The 22,534-nt window shown below is 36.4% G+C and overlaps 1 protein-coding gene across 1 annotated transcript; it reads right to left on the bottom strand.

The window, feature by feature from the left end:
* Nucleotides 1–5,763: 5,763 nt before the first annotated feature.
* On the bottom strand, nucleotides 5,764–20,965 carry LOC140237912 (solute carrier family 49 member 4-like). The gene is given in 11 exon segments (XM_072317844.1): nucleotides 5,764–5,918; nucleotides 6,382–6,564; nucleotides 7,584–7,702; nucleotides 8,601–8,668; nucleotides 9,398–9,506; nucleotides 10,666–10,795; nucleotides 11,685–11,754; nucleotides 13,171–13,405; nucleotides 14,530–14,620; nucleotides 16,859–16,969; nucleotides 20,626–20,965. Coding segments are annotated over 11 exon segments (1,611 nt in total).
* Between the last annotated feature and the right edge of the window lie 1,569 nt (nucleotides 20,966–22,534).

The raw sequence follows: 22,534 nt of genomic DNA on the forward strand, positions 1-22,534 counted from the left end.
ATAAATCAAACAGTGGGTAAACTTAATAACTCTTTATGTGCCACATTCGCACGCCCGACTCAGTCCACACTGGTCGACGGCGTGCCAACTTCGCATATTCTGCTCAAACGCACAAAGCCGCCCAAACCGATCAATAAATAGCCAAATGCCACAGTACATTGAAAGCGTTTCTCGCGATTCAATTGCTGTCACATGTACCTGTGGCTGTAGCTTGAATTTTATGTGGTTAGTGGCTATCCCTATCAAGCGGTGTTCTCCTACTGCCTACTGGATTTGTGGGTAAATTCTAAGTTTCAGGCACTGTTTTGCGTACAAAAGTCATGCCTCTACAATAATGTAGGAACTGTCATTTAAAAAAAAAAACGATCATAGATTTGTCTTACAATTTACATCAAAACAAAGCTTGGAATTTTCGTTAAAATTTTTCTAAATACATGTCCAGGGTATACGAAAATCTACTGTAGTAGGCCTACTGAACTTAGAAAATACACAGGATGAAAAGCAGAATCTGAGAATGTTTCCCCAAACAAAGCATGACTAGACTAGACGTCTAGACCTAGTCTAGGTTGCCTACACGTTGTTGTCTCAGAATAATGTGGCACACAGGGGGATAACACCATGGCACATAAAGAGTTGAATCTACATCTCTTGTGCATGTCATGATGACATCATTGATGTGTCTAGTCTCACACCACATCCGATCATGCTCGTCATGCAGACCACACACATTTACAGCATGATTAGTCTGCAGGACACAAATTTTACAAAGCATGGGACTAGCGGAATAGCTGAGTAGCGCAATAATGTGGTCTTCATTTCATTTTTCTTGCGAGTTAAGAAGAGAATGTTACAGATCCCCCACACAACAGCATGGAATTTGGAGATATTAGCAATACGCCTAAATATTTGCAGTGAAAAATCATAATAAGTAGTTTATTTAAAAAGAGAACCCTACCTCTTCGCTGTTTATGGAGCTCGGAGCTGAGCGGACGTTTCGTTTCTCCTGTTTACCTTTTACGAGGGTCGGTCGGTCGGTCTCGTCGGATCAGCTGACTATCGATCACGTGACACACTAGTACAACAACAACAACAACAACAGCAAGGCCCCCTTTTTTTTACATGTTTAGTAGCCAACAAACACATGAGAAAGCCAGCAATGAAGAAAAAAAAATGATTATAAAGGGACAGCCTGACAAGCAGACAAAAAAGAAAAAAGAAAGAAAGAGAGAGAGAGAAAAAAAGAAGCAAAACGTGCAAGTCCCGAAGAACTTCTGTAGGAATATAAACAAAGACATAGGTGTCTACATGTTTCATAAGGTTGTCATGTCATTGATTGCTGCTAAGCTGTGGCACACAGATTGTTTCAGCATGAAGAATAATTATACAAAGGGAAATTTTGGACCAATTATAAGTTAGACTAAAAAAGAAAGAGTATTGTAAGAATGTGGTGAAATTTGATCAAAATCGGGAATATTTAATGAAGTTGTAAATTTATGAAGTTTTGCTAATCTTTGCAAACAACTTCTCAAACAATAGACTTTGCAAGTGAATTAGTTAATGATGTCATCACTTCAATATTTTCCATTGATGATGTATAAAAATTGAATGGACAACAATTTTGGAAGAAGTTTTTTTCTGCTATAGAATTATAAAACATATAATGTTTACTCCTGGCTCTGCAAGCTGAATATATCTCATCTGGTAATGACCAGGCCAGTCCCCTCCATCATCACGGCTTTGAGAATGGGGCTCACTCTTAACTGCATTTTTAAAACAAAAGGAAAAACACATGAAATGTTAAGATTTTGTGTACAAACAATATGGAAAGTTATGAGGCGATTGTCATCAACTCACTCATAATTCCATAAATTTGATTGCTCAAGAAGCGTTTTATGACACTGGTGAAACTTCACAATTTCATAAATTCCTAATTTTTTTAATCCCATTTTGATCATTATTTTTACTGTTGTGCTTATGAAATTCAACTATTTCTCAGGCTCTCTCTCCATCTCTCTCTCTCCCTCTCTCTCTCTCTCTCTCTTTATATATATATATATATATATATATATATATATATATATATATATATATATATATATATATATATATATAAACACGCACACACACACATACACACACACACACACACACACACACACACACACACACACACACACACACACACACACACACACACACACACACACATATATATATAGTGCGAGAAGGGGTCCCGGCCAGACCGAAAACTTGGAAATAAACTACAACAATGTGCGTTGAACTAGCTATCTATACATCCGTGGATGCCCTATCTTCTCGCACTGATATATAAAAATTATATAGATATATAGATAGATAGATAGATAGATAGATAGATAGACAGGCCTCCGTGTGTGTGTGTGTGTGTGTGTGTGTGTGTGTGTGTGTGTGTGTGTGTGTTTGTGCGTGTGTATGAGATAGAGAGAGAGAGAGAGAAAGAGGGATAGAAAGATATATCTATGGATGAATATGACTCGTTTATACTTCCAATACCTATAAAGGCCCCCATATGTGAATGTGATATTTGCTAGCTCTTTCATTTCATGAAATCAAATCAAACATGCATACTAATGGAAAAAGTAATTGATTTTATTGACACAACATTGATAAGAATACCAAAAGAAACTGCCCCCTATCAAAATCGATTATAGCCTTATCAATTCAAATACCACCAGTCACAAACATAATATAGCAAGGATTACTTAAAAACATTATCTCTGATAAACTTCATCATCAATATCATGAAATTCCTCCCACCAAAAAAAAAAATGATAATAATAACAATTACACTAATCTGCAGATATCATACAAACAATTATCTGTTATGCTAAGAGTGCTGTTATTCTGAAGGAAATACATATCTACCTTAGATAAACCATTACATTCTGTAATTCCATATATCTTAACAAAGAATAAATAAAACTGGATCTTAAATTCAAATTTGACAACAGTTCTGTTTGCATAATGTTTCTAAATACAAATACCCTGTCCATCCTGGAGTACTCATAAACTTTGTCGCATACTACGTAACTCAACATAATTCATCAACATTACAAGCACACAACATGATAACCAATGGTGGAACCTCAGTGCCTTCTTCCACTTTGAAAGCTCACTACATCCACATAGGTAAATGTAACTGTTGAGATTGGCATCCAATCAGTGCACGTTACTTTCCAATCACCATAGCAGACATATCTAATTTACGCAAACATAGTATGTTACATGTATACTTTATAACTAAAGGTTGTTTTGTGCTGCGCGCCCTGATTCTTTCGAATTATGCAAGGTGATGCAAGTTCCAGTTTACTAGACAAATATTGTTTTCATATATGATAATACATCAATCATTCAAATTTGGCTTGAAGAGGTATCAGATGTATGTGAATCAATACATGGAAATGTGACATCAATATTTGGATTTTTGTGATTTTGATTTCCCACACCCTAAGATTCTAAAAAAAAAAAATGATACATAGTTTGTCAAATTTTTCATATAAACTAATTGCAAGAAATGGTTTATAAACCTGGTCATTAAAACAAAGTTTAGAGAAAACTGGATTTTAAATCAACATAATATTATAGTCCAGTAGGCCTACACAGGAGATGAGGCACCTTATTATAAGTGTAATTTAGACACCTTTGCAACATGCTACATAAAAGCCAGAAGTTTCAGATCTGAAAAAAAAAAAAAAAATGACACTGTATAGAATTCAAACAGAAGGATGATAAAATAATATCAAACTTTGCTGGCATAGGATTTATTCTCATCCTCTTTTTTTTTTTCAACCGGATTCCTTTCTTGTGAAATTTTATAGTTCAATATCTTTGACTTCATGATCAGAGTGTAAATACTGACCTTAGAACTACTTAGTTCTCAAAATGCTGATGATTTATCACATTGCATGTTCATATTGTAAGCAGTTGAGTAACTCTAAAAGAAATACATCTCATACAGCATGATATCATATCATTTTGTACCAAAAGTAGACTTTAGTTTAGTGAACACATGCAAATGTACAAGTTTGAAATTTTGTTTTGTTTTGTTTTTTTGTTTCAGTTTTTGCCAAGTCAGTTGCGGGAACCATTTTCAATATGCATTTTGCCACAGATTTGGTAAGAAATCCACCTGTAATTTCATTGTCCAAACATCACCCTAAAATCAATGCAGTGTAATCTGTCCATTTCATTTACATGTCATTAATTAACAAGAGACCCGCGGGTCTAGCGCTCACCTGAGTATCGCAAGTTCACCTTTCATGCAGTCACTAATCTAAATTATTCACAGCTCTACTAAAATTTGACCAGGCATTCTCAAGTAGAAGATGAAAATGTACAATAAGGGCCCAAATTTTTTAAGATTCCTTAATTGGGGGGGGGGGGGGATTGGGGCCCCCTGGGGCCCTCTGGGTGGGGCATGGTGCCCATTTTGATAAATTGAGATCCTGACCCCCTAGGGATGCTACCTGCCAAGTTTGATGAAAATCCATCATGAGGTTTTCAGGAAGAAGATGAATGTACAATTCAGGCCCCCATTTGGACCTTCCCAACCCCCCCCCCCCCACCCCCAAGAGGGGCACCCCTGAATCTGCTATGAACAGACTTGAAACTACAGTCATTAATGTACTCACTCATAGTATTATCTTAGCGCTATAACTTCTGATTCTAGAGAAGATTTTTAAAGATTCCTTCATTTTGGGGGGTTTGGGCCCCCCTGGGGCCCCTGGGTGGGGCATGATGCCCATTTTAACAAATTGAGATCCTAACCCCCTAGGGATGCTACCTGCCAAGTTTGGTGAAAATTGGTCATGTGGTTCTCAAGAAGAAGATGAAAATGTACAATTTAGGCCCCATTAGGACCCCTCCCCACCCCCTCCCCTGGGTCCCAAGGGGGGCACCCCTGATTCTGCCATGAACAAACTTGAAACTACAGTCATCAATGTACTAACTCATAGTATTAATTTAGCTCTACCACTTCTGGTTCTAGAGAAGAAGATTTTTACAGATTCCTTAATTTTTTTTTTTTTTTTTGGGGGGGGGGGTTTGGGCCCCCCTGGGGGCCCCCTGGGTGGGGCATGGTGCCCATTTTAACAAATTCAGTTCCTAACCCCCTAGGGATGCTACCTGCCAAGTTTGATGAAAATCGGTCTTGGGGTTTTCAAGAAGAAGATGAAAATGTAAAAAGTTTACGCACGACGGACGACGGACGACGGACGCCGGACGAAGGGCGATCGCAATAGCTCACTTGAGCCTTTGGCTCAGGTGAGCTAACAAGATCCAGCCTTTTTGAAATACTCTCCTGCCATCCAAAGCAATATTTCCTCATAATGGGCCAATCATTGTAGTCAAAATGCAAACTCACCCTATATAGTTATGAATGATGAGTATTATTCAAATAATAAGTAAAGTAACAAAATGAAAACAAATTATAAGACACAAAATTTACATGAATAAAGGGGAAAAATGTATAAAATTTTTACCAAAGAGTACTCAAGGGTTAAAAAAATGTGCCACAAATCATCTAATGATTGAATGAAGTCAAATAATTATGTTATCCTCCCCTGAGTCAAACAGGCAAGCAAACAAACAAAACACACACACACACAAAAACCCAAACAAACAAGCAAACAAACAAACAAACAAAACAAACAAACATAGACTGGCTAAAGTTTAAAGTAGTGTGCAGCAATGACATCATCAGGACTGATAGACTGGTTTCAGCCGTCACTGTATGATCCCCGCTCCATTCGTTGCAGTTTCTCTGCTGTGTGAGGCGTCATAGTCCATTCTGCTGTAGTGCTCCTTGTACATCAGCAGAAGTGGAATTGTGACCAGTGATGACCCCAGCATGAACCAGTTCAGCCAGCCATAATCAGTGTCTGCATGCGTACACAAGAATGTTCCTTCTGGTCAAATTTTCCATTGGTTGCCACTTTATCCTCATTTAGTGAGATTGTTTGATTCTACTTTTAACTGTAGGTCTATTATACCTAGAATAGATCATCTTGACATCTGGGTTTGACATAAGCATGTTAACATATTATGATATAACATCTGTAGACAAAAATATGCCATAGCAAGCAAGTAAACAAACAAACAAACAACAGTTAAACACACAAAGCTGAAGACCAGGAAATGAATAGGGAGATATTGAATACATTCTGGTTTCTGACCTGGAATCAAAGTTAATATTGTGTTAGGTTGCACATTATAATTATCACCACAACAAGGTCGATTGTTAGGTTTGTTTGTTTCTTTGACAAGCAATTAATCTTTTGAGTTTGCAAATCGCGAAGGCAAATCTTGACATAATTATATGTAAATTTGGGTAGTTCTTCATACCTATTGAAGGTATCATCACCAAGACGAGGAAGATCAAAGCACCAAAATTGTTCAGCAGAGTCATACACATTGTGGTGGTCTCCTCGCCGATGGGAAAAGCGCCCTCTACGGTGATCTCGTAGAAGAGTGGGACAGTGGAGGAGAGGAGAAATCCAAACATGATGACTGAGACGTACAGGCAAACTGGAAGAGAACAAGATGTGTTGGGTTGGGAAAGTAAACTCCTGATTGAAATTTTGAAGGTTATGTTATCATCGTGATGATATACAGGCAAACTGAAAGAAGAATATCAAATCTTGACTATTGTAAAAACTAACAAAGTAGAGTCTTGTAGAGATCTTACAAGGTATTATGTATGTGTCCATGGGCAAGCAGGTTGCAAATAGAAGATAAAATCTTGAGTTGATGAGACTGGAGATTTGTCTTTATCACATTTAAGAAGATACCATACAGTGTTAGCAAAATTACAAGCAAACTTTGTACACAGCGACTTTGAAAACATTTGCTGAAATAACTAATAATGGAAAGTCTTGATTAAAATTGTAGAAGATAATAGTGAAGAGTGTGAGTACAGGTTAGCTAAAGCAAAAATAATGCTAGTCTTAAACTATCAGTCACAAAAGCTATACTTATACGTAGGTACAGGGATCTAAGTTTTGATGATATCTTTGATTACTATGGTATGTACAAGAAGAATATCAAAATATGCAAAAGTGACACGGATAATTCTTGATTAGATCTTAGACAAGAGTTAATGATCTGGTTATGGAGGATATCTCTAATTCTTTTTATTTTCAATGTGTGCCAACTTTCAAGGCCTCCTGTTTCATTCAAAGATATATTTAGCAGCCCACCGATCATGTGACAATTGATGTCATGCTCATAAAAATAATAAAACACACACCAACACACACATACATGCAAAACACAACAAGATAAAATCAGTGCAAATGACGAATTCCTAAATTAAAGGCTGATATAGAAAGTCCCCAATGCACTTCACTATGAGTATGATGGCCCTACACTTGCAAATGTGATCCTCTATCACAAAACCAACAAAAAGTTGCCAGACATGAATTTTTGATTAAGGGCAGATTCTGAAAGAGCAGACTTTAAGCTTTAAAATGATGTGTGACTCAGTTGGTTTTGTGATGTTTGGTCACCTACAAAGTTGGGATGATTTCGGTCAAAGTTGACTGTACCTTTGTTGTATGGAATGAAATTGTTCAGTATGAGGATTGTCCAAACGAGGAAGGCGGATGAACCAGCAATGAGGAAGAGCAGAATGGCCTTCATTTTACCCCCAAGGTAGTCAGCACACCTGAGGGAAGAAGAGAGACAGAAGAGATAGAAAAGGGAGAAAGTGCAAAAGATAGAAAGACAGAGAGAATGTGAGAGAAAGAGAAGAAAGGGTAAAGTAGAGAGAGGGAGAGACAGACAGACAGACAGACAGACAGACAGACAGAGACAGACAGAAATGGAGAAGAAAATATGCAGGTTTCAGCAAAAACATGCTTGCTGCTATAACTGATCATTTCATATAATTAGGACGAATTCCCCCAATCCAACCATGACATTAATTTTTAATGAGGGATATCATGTTAGCACGGTAGCACTACAGGAGAGGCTGAATGTGTTTAGCTGTTGTCGTTTTTTTCTTTCTCACGTAACTTGGTGAGAATTTATAGAAATCTTGATGGACTTCCAAACAGCTCTACTTGTCTATAATCCATTGCCTGCAGCACCCTGATGAGTGCTGGACAATTATTTGGGGGATATTAGTATCACACAGGGAACCAGGGTAACATAATGACACACATCACAGAGCACCCCAATGACAGAAGTTTCTAGCAGTACTCTAGTATGGTGGAAGTTTCTAGCAGTATCAATTGTCTTGATACTCTGCAATTCGGCCATTTTTTTTTTTTTTTTTTTTTAGGAAAAGACAACAACGTGAACAAAACATATCAAAAAGCACAACTAAAAAAGACATAAAAATAAAGACTAAATAGTAATCTTCAAAAGGAACGCCTCATGGATGGCTTGTGACTCCAATCTCAAGATTCACTCTTCTTATATATCTCTTCATAATATTCCAAGAAAGAGTGGTCAGATTCCCAACCCTAGTGCCAGACAACAAATCCCTTCTCCCTCACATTACAAGGGCTAAGCTCACAACTTAGGTCATTCTCAATCCATTCCCCCATGCCAGCACTCACCGTCCCGTTGCCATGCCGCCCATCACTGCAGCAATGTTTGTGAAGAAGCCAATCCACCCAATGGAGGTCTAGAGTGGAGCAAAAGCTGACCTAGTTACAGTGTAGGCCAAATCTTTCAAATACAATTATCTTGGAGATTTGTGTTTTGTTTGAGTCAGAGAGGTGAGCCCTGCGTGAATCAACTACACTGTGCGTGATGCTAATCATTATCTTGAATAACTGTCAAAAGCTCCATACACTGCATGACTGATGCATTGTATTTATCACTATTGTGACCATAATTAATCATGTTACTTGACCTAAATGAGTATTTCATGGAAAAAAAAGAGGAATTCTTATCTGTCTGTTGTCCTCATTGTCTCTCTCTTCTTATACATCTACATGTATTTTGTTCGAATGACATGCAAATTATCTAATATAGATATGAATATACAGTATACATTTGTCAAAACAAGTTACTACTTAAATAATTGAATCAGTATTCTCATTATACAATTCCATGTATTTCAAAGTGTTTGATTTATTTTGTCATAAATTCATAAAATGAATTGCTCTTTTCCACTCACGGGTAGCTATAGTAACACCTGAAAATGGAATTGGAACAGATCTATGTGTAACTGAATCTATAAGTGGGCCTTTCATCAGTCTGATGTTCATTCATTTATTTGCCTACCATTATCTACCATGTAAAGATGAATACATGCCCATGTTATAATTCCTGATTTATTCTATGTTATTATTTGCTGGGAAAAAGAATGAAAAATGAATGAATTGAATCGAATTCATTATTTTGTTACCTGGTCTAACTCAACATTGCTGAAGAGACCCACCATCTGTGTAGACCAGCCTCCAAACACACCAGTATTGATAGCATAGGCCAGGGCTGGGATCCAGAAGGACAACTTCCTATCACAGATTCAAAGAAGATGCAGATAAGATGCAAATAGGATGTATCTTCACTGGCTATATTCATGCACAAATTGTCAGGCAATCACATCCAGACATCAGTTCTCAAAAATCAGATTTTTATTTATTTATTTATTATTATTATTATTATCATTATTATTATTATTATTATTATTATTATTATTATTATTATTATTATTATTATTATTATTATTATTATTATTATTATTATTATTATTATTATTATTATTATTATTATTATTATTATTATTATTATCATTATTATTATTATATTATTTTAGGTTGCTGAGGAAGCATAGGTGGAAAGTAGGGGATAATAGATCAAGGGAGAAGGCTTTTCTGACCTTTGTCTAAAATCTTCCCCAAGTTTGATTACCTATTAGAACATTATTTGTTGTTTTTATTTCTCATAAAGAAGCAAGGAAAAATATAAAGGAAATGGAGGCTTAAAAAAAATGTAACAGTAAAGGAACATAGCTCCTTGTAATCCTACTGTTCTTTTATATGACCTAATCATATTCTTCTTTTTTTTTAGAATGGCAGTCATATAGATAGAAAAACGAGGACAAACTCCAGATACTTCCATTTTGACTCTGAAAGGGCAATCAGTGAAAGATTTTGATGTTCAGTGTCACGCTTTTCATCAAAGGATTAGAAAAAAAACACACACAGCGGAATTCGAAATCTTTGATCTTCTTCTTTGCTATATTTTCCTTTTGTGTATTCACTGACCTACTTCATCAGCTGATCAGCAAAGTTGCCCTAAAACTTACTGCTATCAAATAAGGATTATAATATAATCTAACTAATCCCTTTTGTCTAACAATACCCTTCGTGTGGGAGGGACTGTAACATGGCTGATTAATTGAATTCAAGGAAGATATACAGCTTGAGAAGTCACAATAATGAGTGTGAGCCAATAGAGGTCGAAAAAAAAAGACAAATGACAGTATGCACTGAAGTATCAGAGTGTTATTTAGAGTGAAAAAAAAAATCTCATATTGTTTTTAAGCAAGTCAAACAAAACAAAAACATTTAAAACAAACCACCCAAGATCTTGCATAAATATATACAGTGATTTATTGGCATGACTATACATCCCTGGAGTATGCAGTTTATTTGAAAATCAAATACTCACTTGACAATGCCAACAAGACCAGCCTTCATATTTTCTCGCTTTACAACAGCCGATGCAGTGGGTGGAGTCGGGGGTGTGGCTGGAAAGTAGATCACAGCTGATAGGAACACCAGTGCAGTCAAACTAAACTCTGTTCAGGCAAGAATAGATGTAATGGAATTGTGAAGCTATACTGCTGAGTGATTCTCCCATGATGCAAAGAATTGATGTTATTTGCATTATAACTGGCAACTCTTTGCTCCAAAGATACAGCATGGATTTGTTTCATAGAGCATTTGGGTATAACCCTATGTATGCCACATTTATTTTCTGTCCATAGGTCTGTGTGTGAAATTTGTTCATATTTGACTCACTGGCACATAAAGAGTTAAAGGGATGGTACAGTATTGGTGGAGATGAGGATTGGGCTTTTAACTTTTTGCGAGATACCAAGAAAACACTTATGATATAGTACAGAGCATACCATTTTAAGAAGAATTCAAAATTTATTTGATGAAAATCGGGGTTTGGAATGACTGAAACATCCAAAAACAAAGTAAAACAAAGCGATCGTAATAAAGTGTGGGTCCCACACTTTATTAGAATTGCTCTTTTTTGGATATCTCAGTCATTTTAAAACCAATTTTCATCAAATGAATGTTGAATTCCTCATAGAATTACATGCTCTTTCATATTTCATAAGAGGTTTTTCATTATCTCACCAAAAAACTCAACCAAAACTATACAATCCCTTTAAATGCCCCCTTGTTTTAGAAAGATTGCCTTAAAAAGCACTAATATACTAAGAAACAATCTAGTTAATGCTATAGATGATAAAGCGTAGGTGTTGTTTGTTAGACTGTATGCTATGCACATTCAACACATGTATAGAGCTGGAATCCATCATTTAGAAGGCAGAAGGTACAGAAACGGAAATATAAATAATTGCGTGCATACATTAACAGATCAATATTGTTATCAAAATAAAACATGGATCACTGTCAAAACAAGGCATTGCTTCTCAAATGAAGTTTTCTTACCTATGTACATGAGCAATCTGATCTCCTTTAGATGTTTGTCATATTCATCTTGATCTGAAGAATATGAAAACTATTGTTAGTCTGTGTCATATATTCAATGTCTGTGTTGTACATGGTCAAAATTCAAATGCTTGTGATGAGACATAATAGAATACCTACACAAAATGATATATCAATTATAGAAATGTGATAAAATGTGGGATACATTTTGACATCTGAAATATAATGTTTTATATGTACTGCTTGAAGCTTCTAGGCACAGTAGATACATTGAATGATTGCTTCCTAAGTGTAAAGTTTTTTTTTTTTTTTTTTTTTTTTTTTTTATAGAGGTAGAGAACAAAACCTCAATTAATACATGACTGAATGATAGCTATATTGGAACCTCGTTACCTTCATTTTATTTTACAACACGGACCTGACAAGTGATACAGCACAATCTTCATAGACACAGCTGCTATTCAGCACTATTATATATGGTTATATGGACACATATTGGTTGACGAAATCATTATGATTCCAATGAAAATAATGTTTTCACAATGAAGTAACTATACTGCCACTCAAAAATGAAGAAAAGGAAGTACATTCAAAATGCTGTGGTGTGGATTTAAGGAAGAGCATTTCAAATTTGCACACATTCTTTTTCTTTCCTGGTGCAAACTGCCAGCATTGACAAGGATAATTAAACTTCATTCAATGATCTCTGTTATTTATTGAAAAATACTGTTTGTGTATGTACACTGCTCTATGCAATCACCTATGTGTATCTATTTGTGTACTGTTATCGATTTATTTCACTGCACTTGCTATTCTTTGTCTTTGTACTTTTTGAAATTTGTATATGAATTGTATTTGACTGAATGCAGAAATAAAACAAATCAAATCAAATCAAATAATCAAACTTTACTAAAAGTAGAAAAATCTACTAAGAAATCATTCTTGGTAGTTCTGGGTGCTTCAAGGCACTTTACCTGATGAAAATCTTCCAAAAGAAGCATTTTCTCCAGATGCTGTTGACGGTGAACTGAATGACCCAGGTGACCTTTGTAATGAAAGGGAACATGTCCTAGATATCATAACTATAGGTTTGGGTACAGTGTCATACTATTAACTCTAGAATGTAGAATAACTACATGAATAATACGTAAAAGGTTATAAAATAAGATATTGAAAAAAAATATTATGGTCTTTTGTTTTTGTGTGGCAAAATTCATGTCCAAACATACATCACGGTATATAACCACAGATGTGTTTACACAAATTAACATTGATGACAAGGATACTGCATTTCATTTCTACTTTCAAAATATTTACAAATACATTGAAGAGCATGCACTACTGGAGTTAACTTGATACAAACGTCAAACAGTGTGAATTAAATCTATTTTTCAATTTTTATCTCACATTTCTTACTTTTTGGGGTGTGTTAGATTTCATTAATAAAACTGCTTTAAAAAAAAATGAAATAAGTATTCTTCTACACCATAAGATTTCTAACAGCTTACGGAGTGGTTGTTGAATTTTCTGGGGGAAAATCTCCCACAATCTGAGGTCCTATGACAAAAGACGATGCCACTCCAAGAGTTTGGAATGTTGCAGCTATGGCGGTTGCCGTGGTGCGCTCATTGACGGGAAACCAAGCTGCCGAGATGGTGGTTGGTGCAGCCATTGCTATAGGTCCAGCAAGACCAATGAAAACGTGGCCCACGTTCATGGTCCTGAGATACAGAGTTTGAGAAAAGTTAGTCCCAATGTTAATAAAACTGGTGATCCTTGACATTGATAAAACGCAGGCATACCTACATAATCAAGTGCCATTACAGGACACAATTATTAGTAAATGTCTATTTGCATTTAATGGACAGTCAAAGAATGCAAGGAAAGTTCCATGAAGTTGGACAAAAATAAGAAACCTACAAAATTTGACAGTTATTAGGTTTGGAATGCTTTGGCAATGATGGCTTTTCTAAAGGTGCACATCAGCTGATAAATTTTACACACACACACACACACACACACACACACACACAAAGACCATTTTCATCTATGTGCAAATACATATTTGGCAGTATGGCAATTATGAAAATGTGTCAGATGTCCTTTTCCTTAAAAACCTATGAAACTTACAATTATTCTACAACCTTTTCACTCTCTGATTTTATGAAAATGTCAATCAGAATGCTTATTTGAATTTAAATGATTTCTTTAAATTACCTGGGCATGCGATAGAATTCCCCCTCAAAGTATATTCTACTGTATATTATGACTTTAAGACTTTGTCTTCCTTCCCACTTTCACTTGAGTGTTAACTAGTATCAGAATATGGCTATCATTTGACATCATAGCACAACCATGCCATTACAAAATCCACTTTACCATTCTCTTTCCCTTTATATGGCTGAAATCTGCCAAGCAAAATGGTATTGTCATCATGCTATTATAACTCCTGAAGAAAAGGTTAGCTGCATGAGTACCTTGGAGATTAAAAAAAAAAAATGTTCTCATGACCTTCAATTGGATGATTAGAAACCAATACATCTACCTTATGATGGGCTTTAAAGAAGGCTATTCTCCATTCTGTTAGTTTCATTATTGGCAAGAGCTAGAGTATCATTTGTGTCACTAATTTGCCAATATTGTTTTGAATGTTGAAAAACATGATCGCTTCGTGAAGTCTAAACTCATTCTGCGCGATCAATTTATCTGCAAAATTCTTGATGGTTGGGACTCCTCGAGTTATGTTAGCACATGCAACACTAGAAGAAAACGTAAAAGCCCGAATGTTGACTGGTGATGAGAGTGTGATCATGAAATGCTACAGAGAATCCATATTTGGTCCTACCACTTCATCTTAGATACCGGTACTGGGATACATCGAATGGCCAGACCCACCACCAACAGACCTCCCGTGAGGAGAACAGAGACTCGCAAACCTGTCAAAAAGGAAAGAAGAAGGCATCAATCATAATCACTGATAAAACATTGCAACATATCACTATGGTAACAATCCTCCTTGTAGGAACAGATGTTGAAATTAATAATTACAACTATATTTATAAGAAATTACACTGACATGGTGATCTATTTTCAGAAGAAATGTTTCAATGAAAAAAAAAAAACTTAATTCTGGAAAAATGTCATTGTGTTCTGCAGTTCATTTACTGGAAGATGTAAGATCACAATTTCATGTCTGTGTAGCATATCCAAAGACATTGAAATTTTGCTCCATATAGTAAAGAATGAAAAATAAACAAACATCAATCTACTTAAAGGACAAAACATGCAATTAAAGGGAAGGTAAACCCCAAGAGCAATGTGGATTGAGTGAAAGCAACATTAGTAGAACACATCAGTGAAAGTTTGAGGAAAATCGGACAATCGATGCAAAAGTTATGAATTTTTAAAGTTTTGGTGTTGGAACCGCTGGATGAGGAGACTACTAGAGGATATGACGTATGAGTGGACAACAATATAAAGAAAATATAAAGGAAATTCAACAAAAATTCACTTTTCTAGAATTATGAAAGAGCAATGGACCAACCGCTTTCAGAAAGCAGGGGGAATAATTGCTACCCTTAACATATGTCAATATCAAGTTGATAGAATTTGTAATTTTCATGAAAAATGGATTTTTGTAGTATTTTCTTTATATTTTCTTGGTATTGTTGTCCACTCATACGTCATAACCTGTAGTAGTCTCCTCATCCAGCGGTTCCAACACCAAAGCTTTAAAAATTCATAACTTTTGCATCGATAGTCCGATTTTCTTCAAACTTTCACTGGTGTGTTCTACAAATGTTGCTGCTTTCACTCAATCCACATTGCTCTTGGGGTTTATCTTCCCTTTAATGACTCATGAGTTTCATTGATATCAAGCTTTCATAATGCATATACACAACTAAGCTTTAATAATTCTCTGTCCATACTTCAGAACAAATATGATGTATGATATTGGGGACACTCAAGAAAGGCAACAATATATATATATATATATATATATAATGGTATTATTATCCGCGTGTTGGAATAAGAGCATGAAGACGATGAAGACAAACAAGTCGACATAATGCATTAGATTCCAACTTCATTTATTTGTAAACCAAATTTTCGGCCCTTGCACGGATCTTCCTCAGGGTAACAGTGATAACTACGTCCTTATATATATATATATATAATGTGAAGTGGGCTTAGCCTCGTACTTGGTGGGTACTGCATCATTGGTATATGTGAGACGGAAGGAAAACTTGCAGTATAGACGTTGCAGTGGTGTTCAGTCTTGCCTTTATTCCCCGAGCTTTCGGCTATTTCTCTAGCCTTTTTCAAGGGCTTGATGAGACATAACATAAAAGCAAAATAGCAACCAATTTGCATGCATTTGAACAGAAATAGAAATAGAAATAGTAATAACAGGAAGCCAATCAAACGGAATATAGGCAGTGGCACCAATTCGCATACATTTCAACAGAATAAGGCAGACAACAGAACAAAAACAAAACAAACACAAAAAACAGAAAACAAAGCAAAAGAAACATGGGCAGCAATATTACATTCGCTCCAACGGAAAGGTAGTAATATCACATACACTTGCGGTGAAAAAAAAAGATATATATATATATATATATATATATATATATCTGTATCACCAACGGTTTACTTCTGCACACAAATTTTCGAGCGTCTCGCCGCCCTTTCTCAAGTATTACCGTTGGTGATACAGCATGAACTTTGTTCCAGTTTTGTTACTTATCTTTTTGTCTTGCCAACACGTGGACTACCTAATCAACATATATATATATATATATATATATATATATATACAGTATATATATGAGGTAGTAAACACTGAGACTCCTTTCCATCAATCAGAAATCATTCTTGATTGTGAACACCTGAATACGATATGATAGCATCCTTGATGATTTTTTTTAACAGTTGGTATTGTCATAAATAGGTAAAGCCAAACAGTGGCAAAGCTCCACATTCATAACCAGCTAAATAGAGAGAGATTCCATGGACTGCAACAGGTAATTTTTGTACATAGAAAAACAGGATGCTTATCATGTTCTTGAAATTATATTTGCAACCCAGACTGTAAAAAAAATAAAATAGAAATAAAGGAGAGCAGATAACCAAAAATGGCAATTCAAAGCAATTAATGTTAAAACCCCTACCTTTAGCATGTAGAAGCCAAGAAAAGAAGAAAGCTGAGATGATAAAAGTTATTGGACCCCAGTTAGCAAGGAGAGCAAACTGGCCAGGATTCCAACCAAGCACTATAGCAGCTGCAAAGAAAGAAAGAAACAAACAAATAGGAAAAACAGTGATGAAACATCAACCTCTTGCGTGATACATAATTCAGATCCAGTCAAGAATAGTTTCAAATAAAACAGTCACATCTAATCAACTGTAAGTGAAGCACTTTCAATAAATCTTATATCACAAAAAAAGTGATATTGAACAGAACATTTGATTTATGTTGAATTGAATTGAATCTAGATCTATCTATCTACCTTCTGTCCTTAACATCATACATATTTGTATGTACGATGTTAGGGACAGAAGACATAATGCATGAAATGGTCGATTCACTCGAAACATATCTACATAGAATATAGATATTTTAACAATTTCAAAACAAAGAAAACACTCCAGTGTAAGACTGTTTGCAAACAAGTCACAATTTAAATTACCCTTTTTACCCGGCCTCTCTTTTCTTTCTCTCAGACCTTGTCTATTCTTAGCATTGTTACATAACAAGGCAAAGTTTGATTCATCTGTATGACAACTCTCAGAAGGAATCTCGTAAGAGCAGAACAAAGAGACCTGATGATAAGAGAGACACCAGCTTGTTATTGTTCTCCCAGCGTTCATTGATGGATGATATCTCTACGCTATGTAGTGTGACCAAACCCCTTCACATCACCTACACTGAACTTTTAAATGGCGAGATTCACTATGAAATCGCTGATGAACAAGCAGCTATAGGGATTTAAAAGCCCCCTCACACCTGAGCGAATGTAGGGGGACGAAGGGGGACGAATGAGAAAAACGTACGAAATGCGCGCGAATTCAACGATTTCAAATAAAGTTGCCTTCAAATCATCCGATTATAAACTAAAGTCAAATATGATCAACGAACGGTAAGCGAAGGATAAATATGACATGCGAAGGATAACGATTTTTCGGTTCACTTCTTTGAGTAAATTGCGGCCGAAGGCGAGCGAAGGGTTGATATGACCCGATAAGACGAACGAACAATGAGCAATGGTTTGATATGGCGTGCGATTGGAAACGAAGACGAAAGAATAGATCAGGCGTTCTCGTACGTGTGTGTGCGCTCCTTGGGGAGTATAAAAGCGACCAGGTCCGTCCAGATTTCAGTGCGGCCAGAAAAATCATCTATGCAACATTTACATTTAAAGGACGAAAAAGATAAACAGCAAAATCAGCCGGAAGATTCCAGTATTTTTGGCACTGTAAACATTAATGTTTTTTTCGCAAAAATTGTGCGAGTACGTGGAAGGTGATAGTCATCACGATGACGAGTTGGGTAGATATGAAGAGAGTTTTTTCTTATGAACATGTGCAAAAATGTCAGGAAGCTCATCAATTGAAAATTTATACATAAAATACCAACATTATAATGAAACAAATCAATCAATTTCAGATTTTTGCTTCTACACAAAAGATCATTTGTGTGAAATAAATATCCAATATTATTAATTATTCTTAAAGCACGTTTTTGAAGAAGAAGAAGGGTATCAAGCAAAAACTGAGATGAATTAGCCCAATTGCTATCATTTTAGCAAACAAAAATAAATATTGAAACAGTAACAATGGAGGTGAGATGATAACAAATTTGACGTACCCCTAAATTGACTCGACCTACCCCCTTTCCCCTATTGTATCGTACCTACCACCAACATCGCACCAGATAAATTTGTAGTCACTGTCCACTATGATAGCCAACAGGATTATACTAAAAAAGCCCTTGTAGTTGCAGCATAGCGAGCCGGACAGAGGAGGCTTTCTGATGACCACATGCTTGCCATCAATAGCTGCCACACAGTGGGGGAAAATTCCACCGCTTGAAGAATCCACCAGCAAGTTGTTTCCATCCATCAGGGGTTGAAGGGGCTGTCATGACTTCATCTGCATACTCGTCACATGGCCTGACACACTTCCCTGGCCACTACAGATAGGGTGTTTTCAGGCACCGTCCACCCATACTGCATGTCGGAGTACTTGGTGCCAGACACAAGATGACAGAGAGTAGCTGCCAACTTGAGACCTTCTTCCAGCGGCTCCCTGTACCAGGTGTACTGCCTCCTGATTCTTCCTCTGACCCTCTCCAGGATTTCATCGTAGAGTTCAGGGGGCATGCAGAGAAATTTCTTGAAAGTCGAAGGGTCTTCTCTTCGGAGCTCAACCAACAGCTGGTCGTAGATTCCAAAAGCCCTTCTTCTGGCAGGGTTCAGCCACGTCCTTCTCCAGATAAGACGTCGTCTGAAGCCTCGTCTCCATCTGAATCGGCCTCTGATGAACTGGTGTAGGTTCAGCTGCTGATGTATAATATCATTCTGAGCCATTGCCAGTAAACACTGGACTCTGAGGCGGGCTGCATCTTCCATTTTTCTGAAGAAACTTTGAAACTTTCAGGTGGAATGTTTATATATGAGAAGCGTGGCGAGTGGCTGGTCACAGAGAGCAGCTCAGCATTCGCCAATTTTTTCTTCAGGTCATTCGCTCGTATTCGTATCACTTCGCAATCCATAGTTTGTCATAGTATCTCTTAGACTTGCCTTCGTGTATGCATCGCCTTTCAAATTTAGTAAAAGTCAATCTTAGTTTCCCTTCGCATATAAGATGGCAAGCGAAAATACGTTTGTCATAGTATCTTCGTTTCTATGCGCAAGTCATATTTAGTCCTCGTGTTGCTTCGTTTAGGGTTCTTTCGAGATCGGTCCACCTTGGCAAAAGCGCGATGAGGGACTATGCGTGACGATAGCACACGAACGATAAACGAACGATTACCGCAGACTAAATAAGAGATGCAAATGACAGACGATTTTTCAATTCGTCGGGAAATTTTAAACATGTTCAAAAATCCTGTGCGAATTTGAATGATCGCAACTGTTAGTTCAGAAGGTGTACGAACCCAAACACGAAGGGTAAATATGACTTACTATCAATTACCATTGAAAACGATTTTTCCAAAAATGCCTTTCGCCAGCCATCGCAAGTCATATTTCAAGCAATTCGCTCAGGTGTGAGGGGGCCTTAAGCATTAAACACCAAAGCCAACACTAGAAAAGAAAACCAGCAGAGACCTAGGGATGGAACCCAACAAGTATTGACATCTAAACTGACATAAACCGGAAAGCAAGAAGAGCACTGAGGGCCAGAATATATATATACTCCCAAGGAAATATGTAAATCAGACAGAACAAGTAGTCAATTTCAAAGTCACCAAAGGAAGCTCTGATCTTGTAATAACAAACCAACAATTGCCAACAAGCCTAACAGAATTGCACACAAAACTGGTATATCATAAAAAGCCATACCCAATTCATTTTTCTCAGCATGGCTTTTAATAACAAATCAAATAGTTAATTTTCTAAAATGGGTTAAGCTGTAGATCCTTTGAACTAGCAATGGTGGCATTAACAGGAATATCATTTCGTATGACAGATATTCGATACTTAGCACAGTTTTCTTTCTGCTGATAAAAATCATAACTTCAGTTACCTGAACCTTATCAGGTGAGCACTGCTAATGGTGTATTTAATTTACACAAGAAAAAATGCAATACCTTCCTGCAATACAATTGTGAAAAAAGGTCAACATTATACATTCCTCTTTTCCTCATTACTTTATAGAGTTTTGCATGACTTTTGACATTCCTATGACACTAGACAAAGCAGTTCAAGTCCTCTACCTGTGTCTTGGATGGGTCCCCATGTGTTCCACGTGCAGTTCTGCAGGAGGGCAATGAGTGAGAATACGAGGAGCACATACCACCTGTCTGGGTAGAGATGGTAACCTCTGTTCGTCTTCCTGTCTCTCCCACCCTGAGACAAGTTTCTCACTGGGATGCCTAGATCTCCCCGTGAATTCACCTGGTTGCCATGGTTACTGGCTCCAACTGGCTGGGCTGGGGGCTCTACCGGCAGAATGGGAGCAGACATACTGTCGGAGACATCGTCATCATCATCACCAGCATCATCCCACAGTCCTGCTTGATGCTGAGGGCCTGGTAGGAGATGTTCTGTATCCATATACTTTAGTGCCAATTAAGCCCTAGTGTACTGCCAGAGGAACTCCTCATTACTAATATTTTCACGTAGATAACTCTAACTCTCATGCATGTACTCAAGACCTGCATACTATTGCACAGTATGCCCAATTGTACACAACTCCTTTACACTTGCCGATAGGATTAGTTCTTATAGGCCTTGGTTTCAGTTTCCCTTGAATTGTTTATATTTCCTTTTTCATAATGTAGTATAGCAATTAATAATGGCACATTAAAGGTAAAAATAGCTGAGATAATGGTACGATGTCCGGGCAATGTGCAATGTATAGAATAATATTCAGCTTCATGATAAACAGTCAAAAATAATTATTATTTATTGCTGGAAAGAAGAACCTATCAGAAAAGTACATTATCAGAATATCGGTCTTCTGGAGAGCGTGGATTTAAAAATACACGTATGTCATATTGATTATGCTATCCATGAATCATTGTTGGTTTGTTTGTTTGTTTGTTTATTTATTTGTTTTTATGTCTTTATGATGATGATCCCTGTTGAGCTCCCTCTTCACAAGAGAATGTAAATGTGTGATGCTCCCTTCTTTTTAGTAGTGGCTGCGATCTGTGTATCAAGAATGAAAAAAGTATGGTTTAGAAATACTGTATTTTAATTCAATTATACAGCTGTAATGACACTGATGAATCGCATCATCCAACTTCATCATAAAGATAAGAATGAGTAAATTTACAATTTATTCATATCACACGAGGAACAAATAGACATTTGCATTCTGACTTTTTTTTCCAATATGGTGCAACACCAAGGTTGTAAAATACAGTTTGCTGCATGCATCGTGCAACCAGCATAATAGGCCTATGCAAAGACATTTAGAATCAGTGTTTTTTACAGATCTCCTGTGTAGAGTAACAATGGTGTTACTCATAAATGAATAGTCTCATCATTAAGCCTACACAATGACTATTTTATCGATCAATTTAATAATGAAACTACAGAATTATCACTACACTCATATTATTATTTAATGACCATCTGTTCCTGAAGTCTGTCATTTCAGGAATAAAGGAGAGAAAAAGGCACAATTGTTTCAACAGCAATAGCATCAACACACCATGTACCAAACAAAAGTAGGCCTATATATTGCAACTATGCATAATGGCTTGGGTTTATTTATGACCCTGCACGAAGTGGAGAACAATATCATTATTGATGATTTAAAGCATAATTGTGTGAGTCAAAATTGAAACTGTGTTTAAAGGGCATTGCTCTCCAGGCACCAAGTGAAAAGTTTGATCACAAAACGACTCAACTTCATTCTTGTGACTATGAGATTTTTGCAATTAAGCCTGCTAGAATTTAGAAAATAATAATAAGAAAATATGGGGTATTTCTAATCATAACTATACAAGGACATTCCTTCTTATCCATCAAATAAAATATCATTGGGAAGGTTTTATTTTGTGCTATCCAAAGATGGAATTACTTTTTACATTTAAGAACGACACTCAACCCATTCTGTGATTAAAAATTTTCAAGTGTATATAATAAAATATAGCTCTTAAAGTATTGGGCTAC

This window comes from Diadema setosum, chromosome 14, assembly GCF_964275005.1.
Source record: "Diadema setosum chromosome 14, eeDiaSeto1, whole genome shotgun sequence".
Classification (NCBI taxonomy): Eukaryota; Metazoa; Echinodermata; class Echinoidea; order Diadematoida; family Diadematidae; genus Diadema; species Diadema setosum.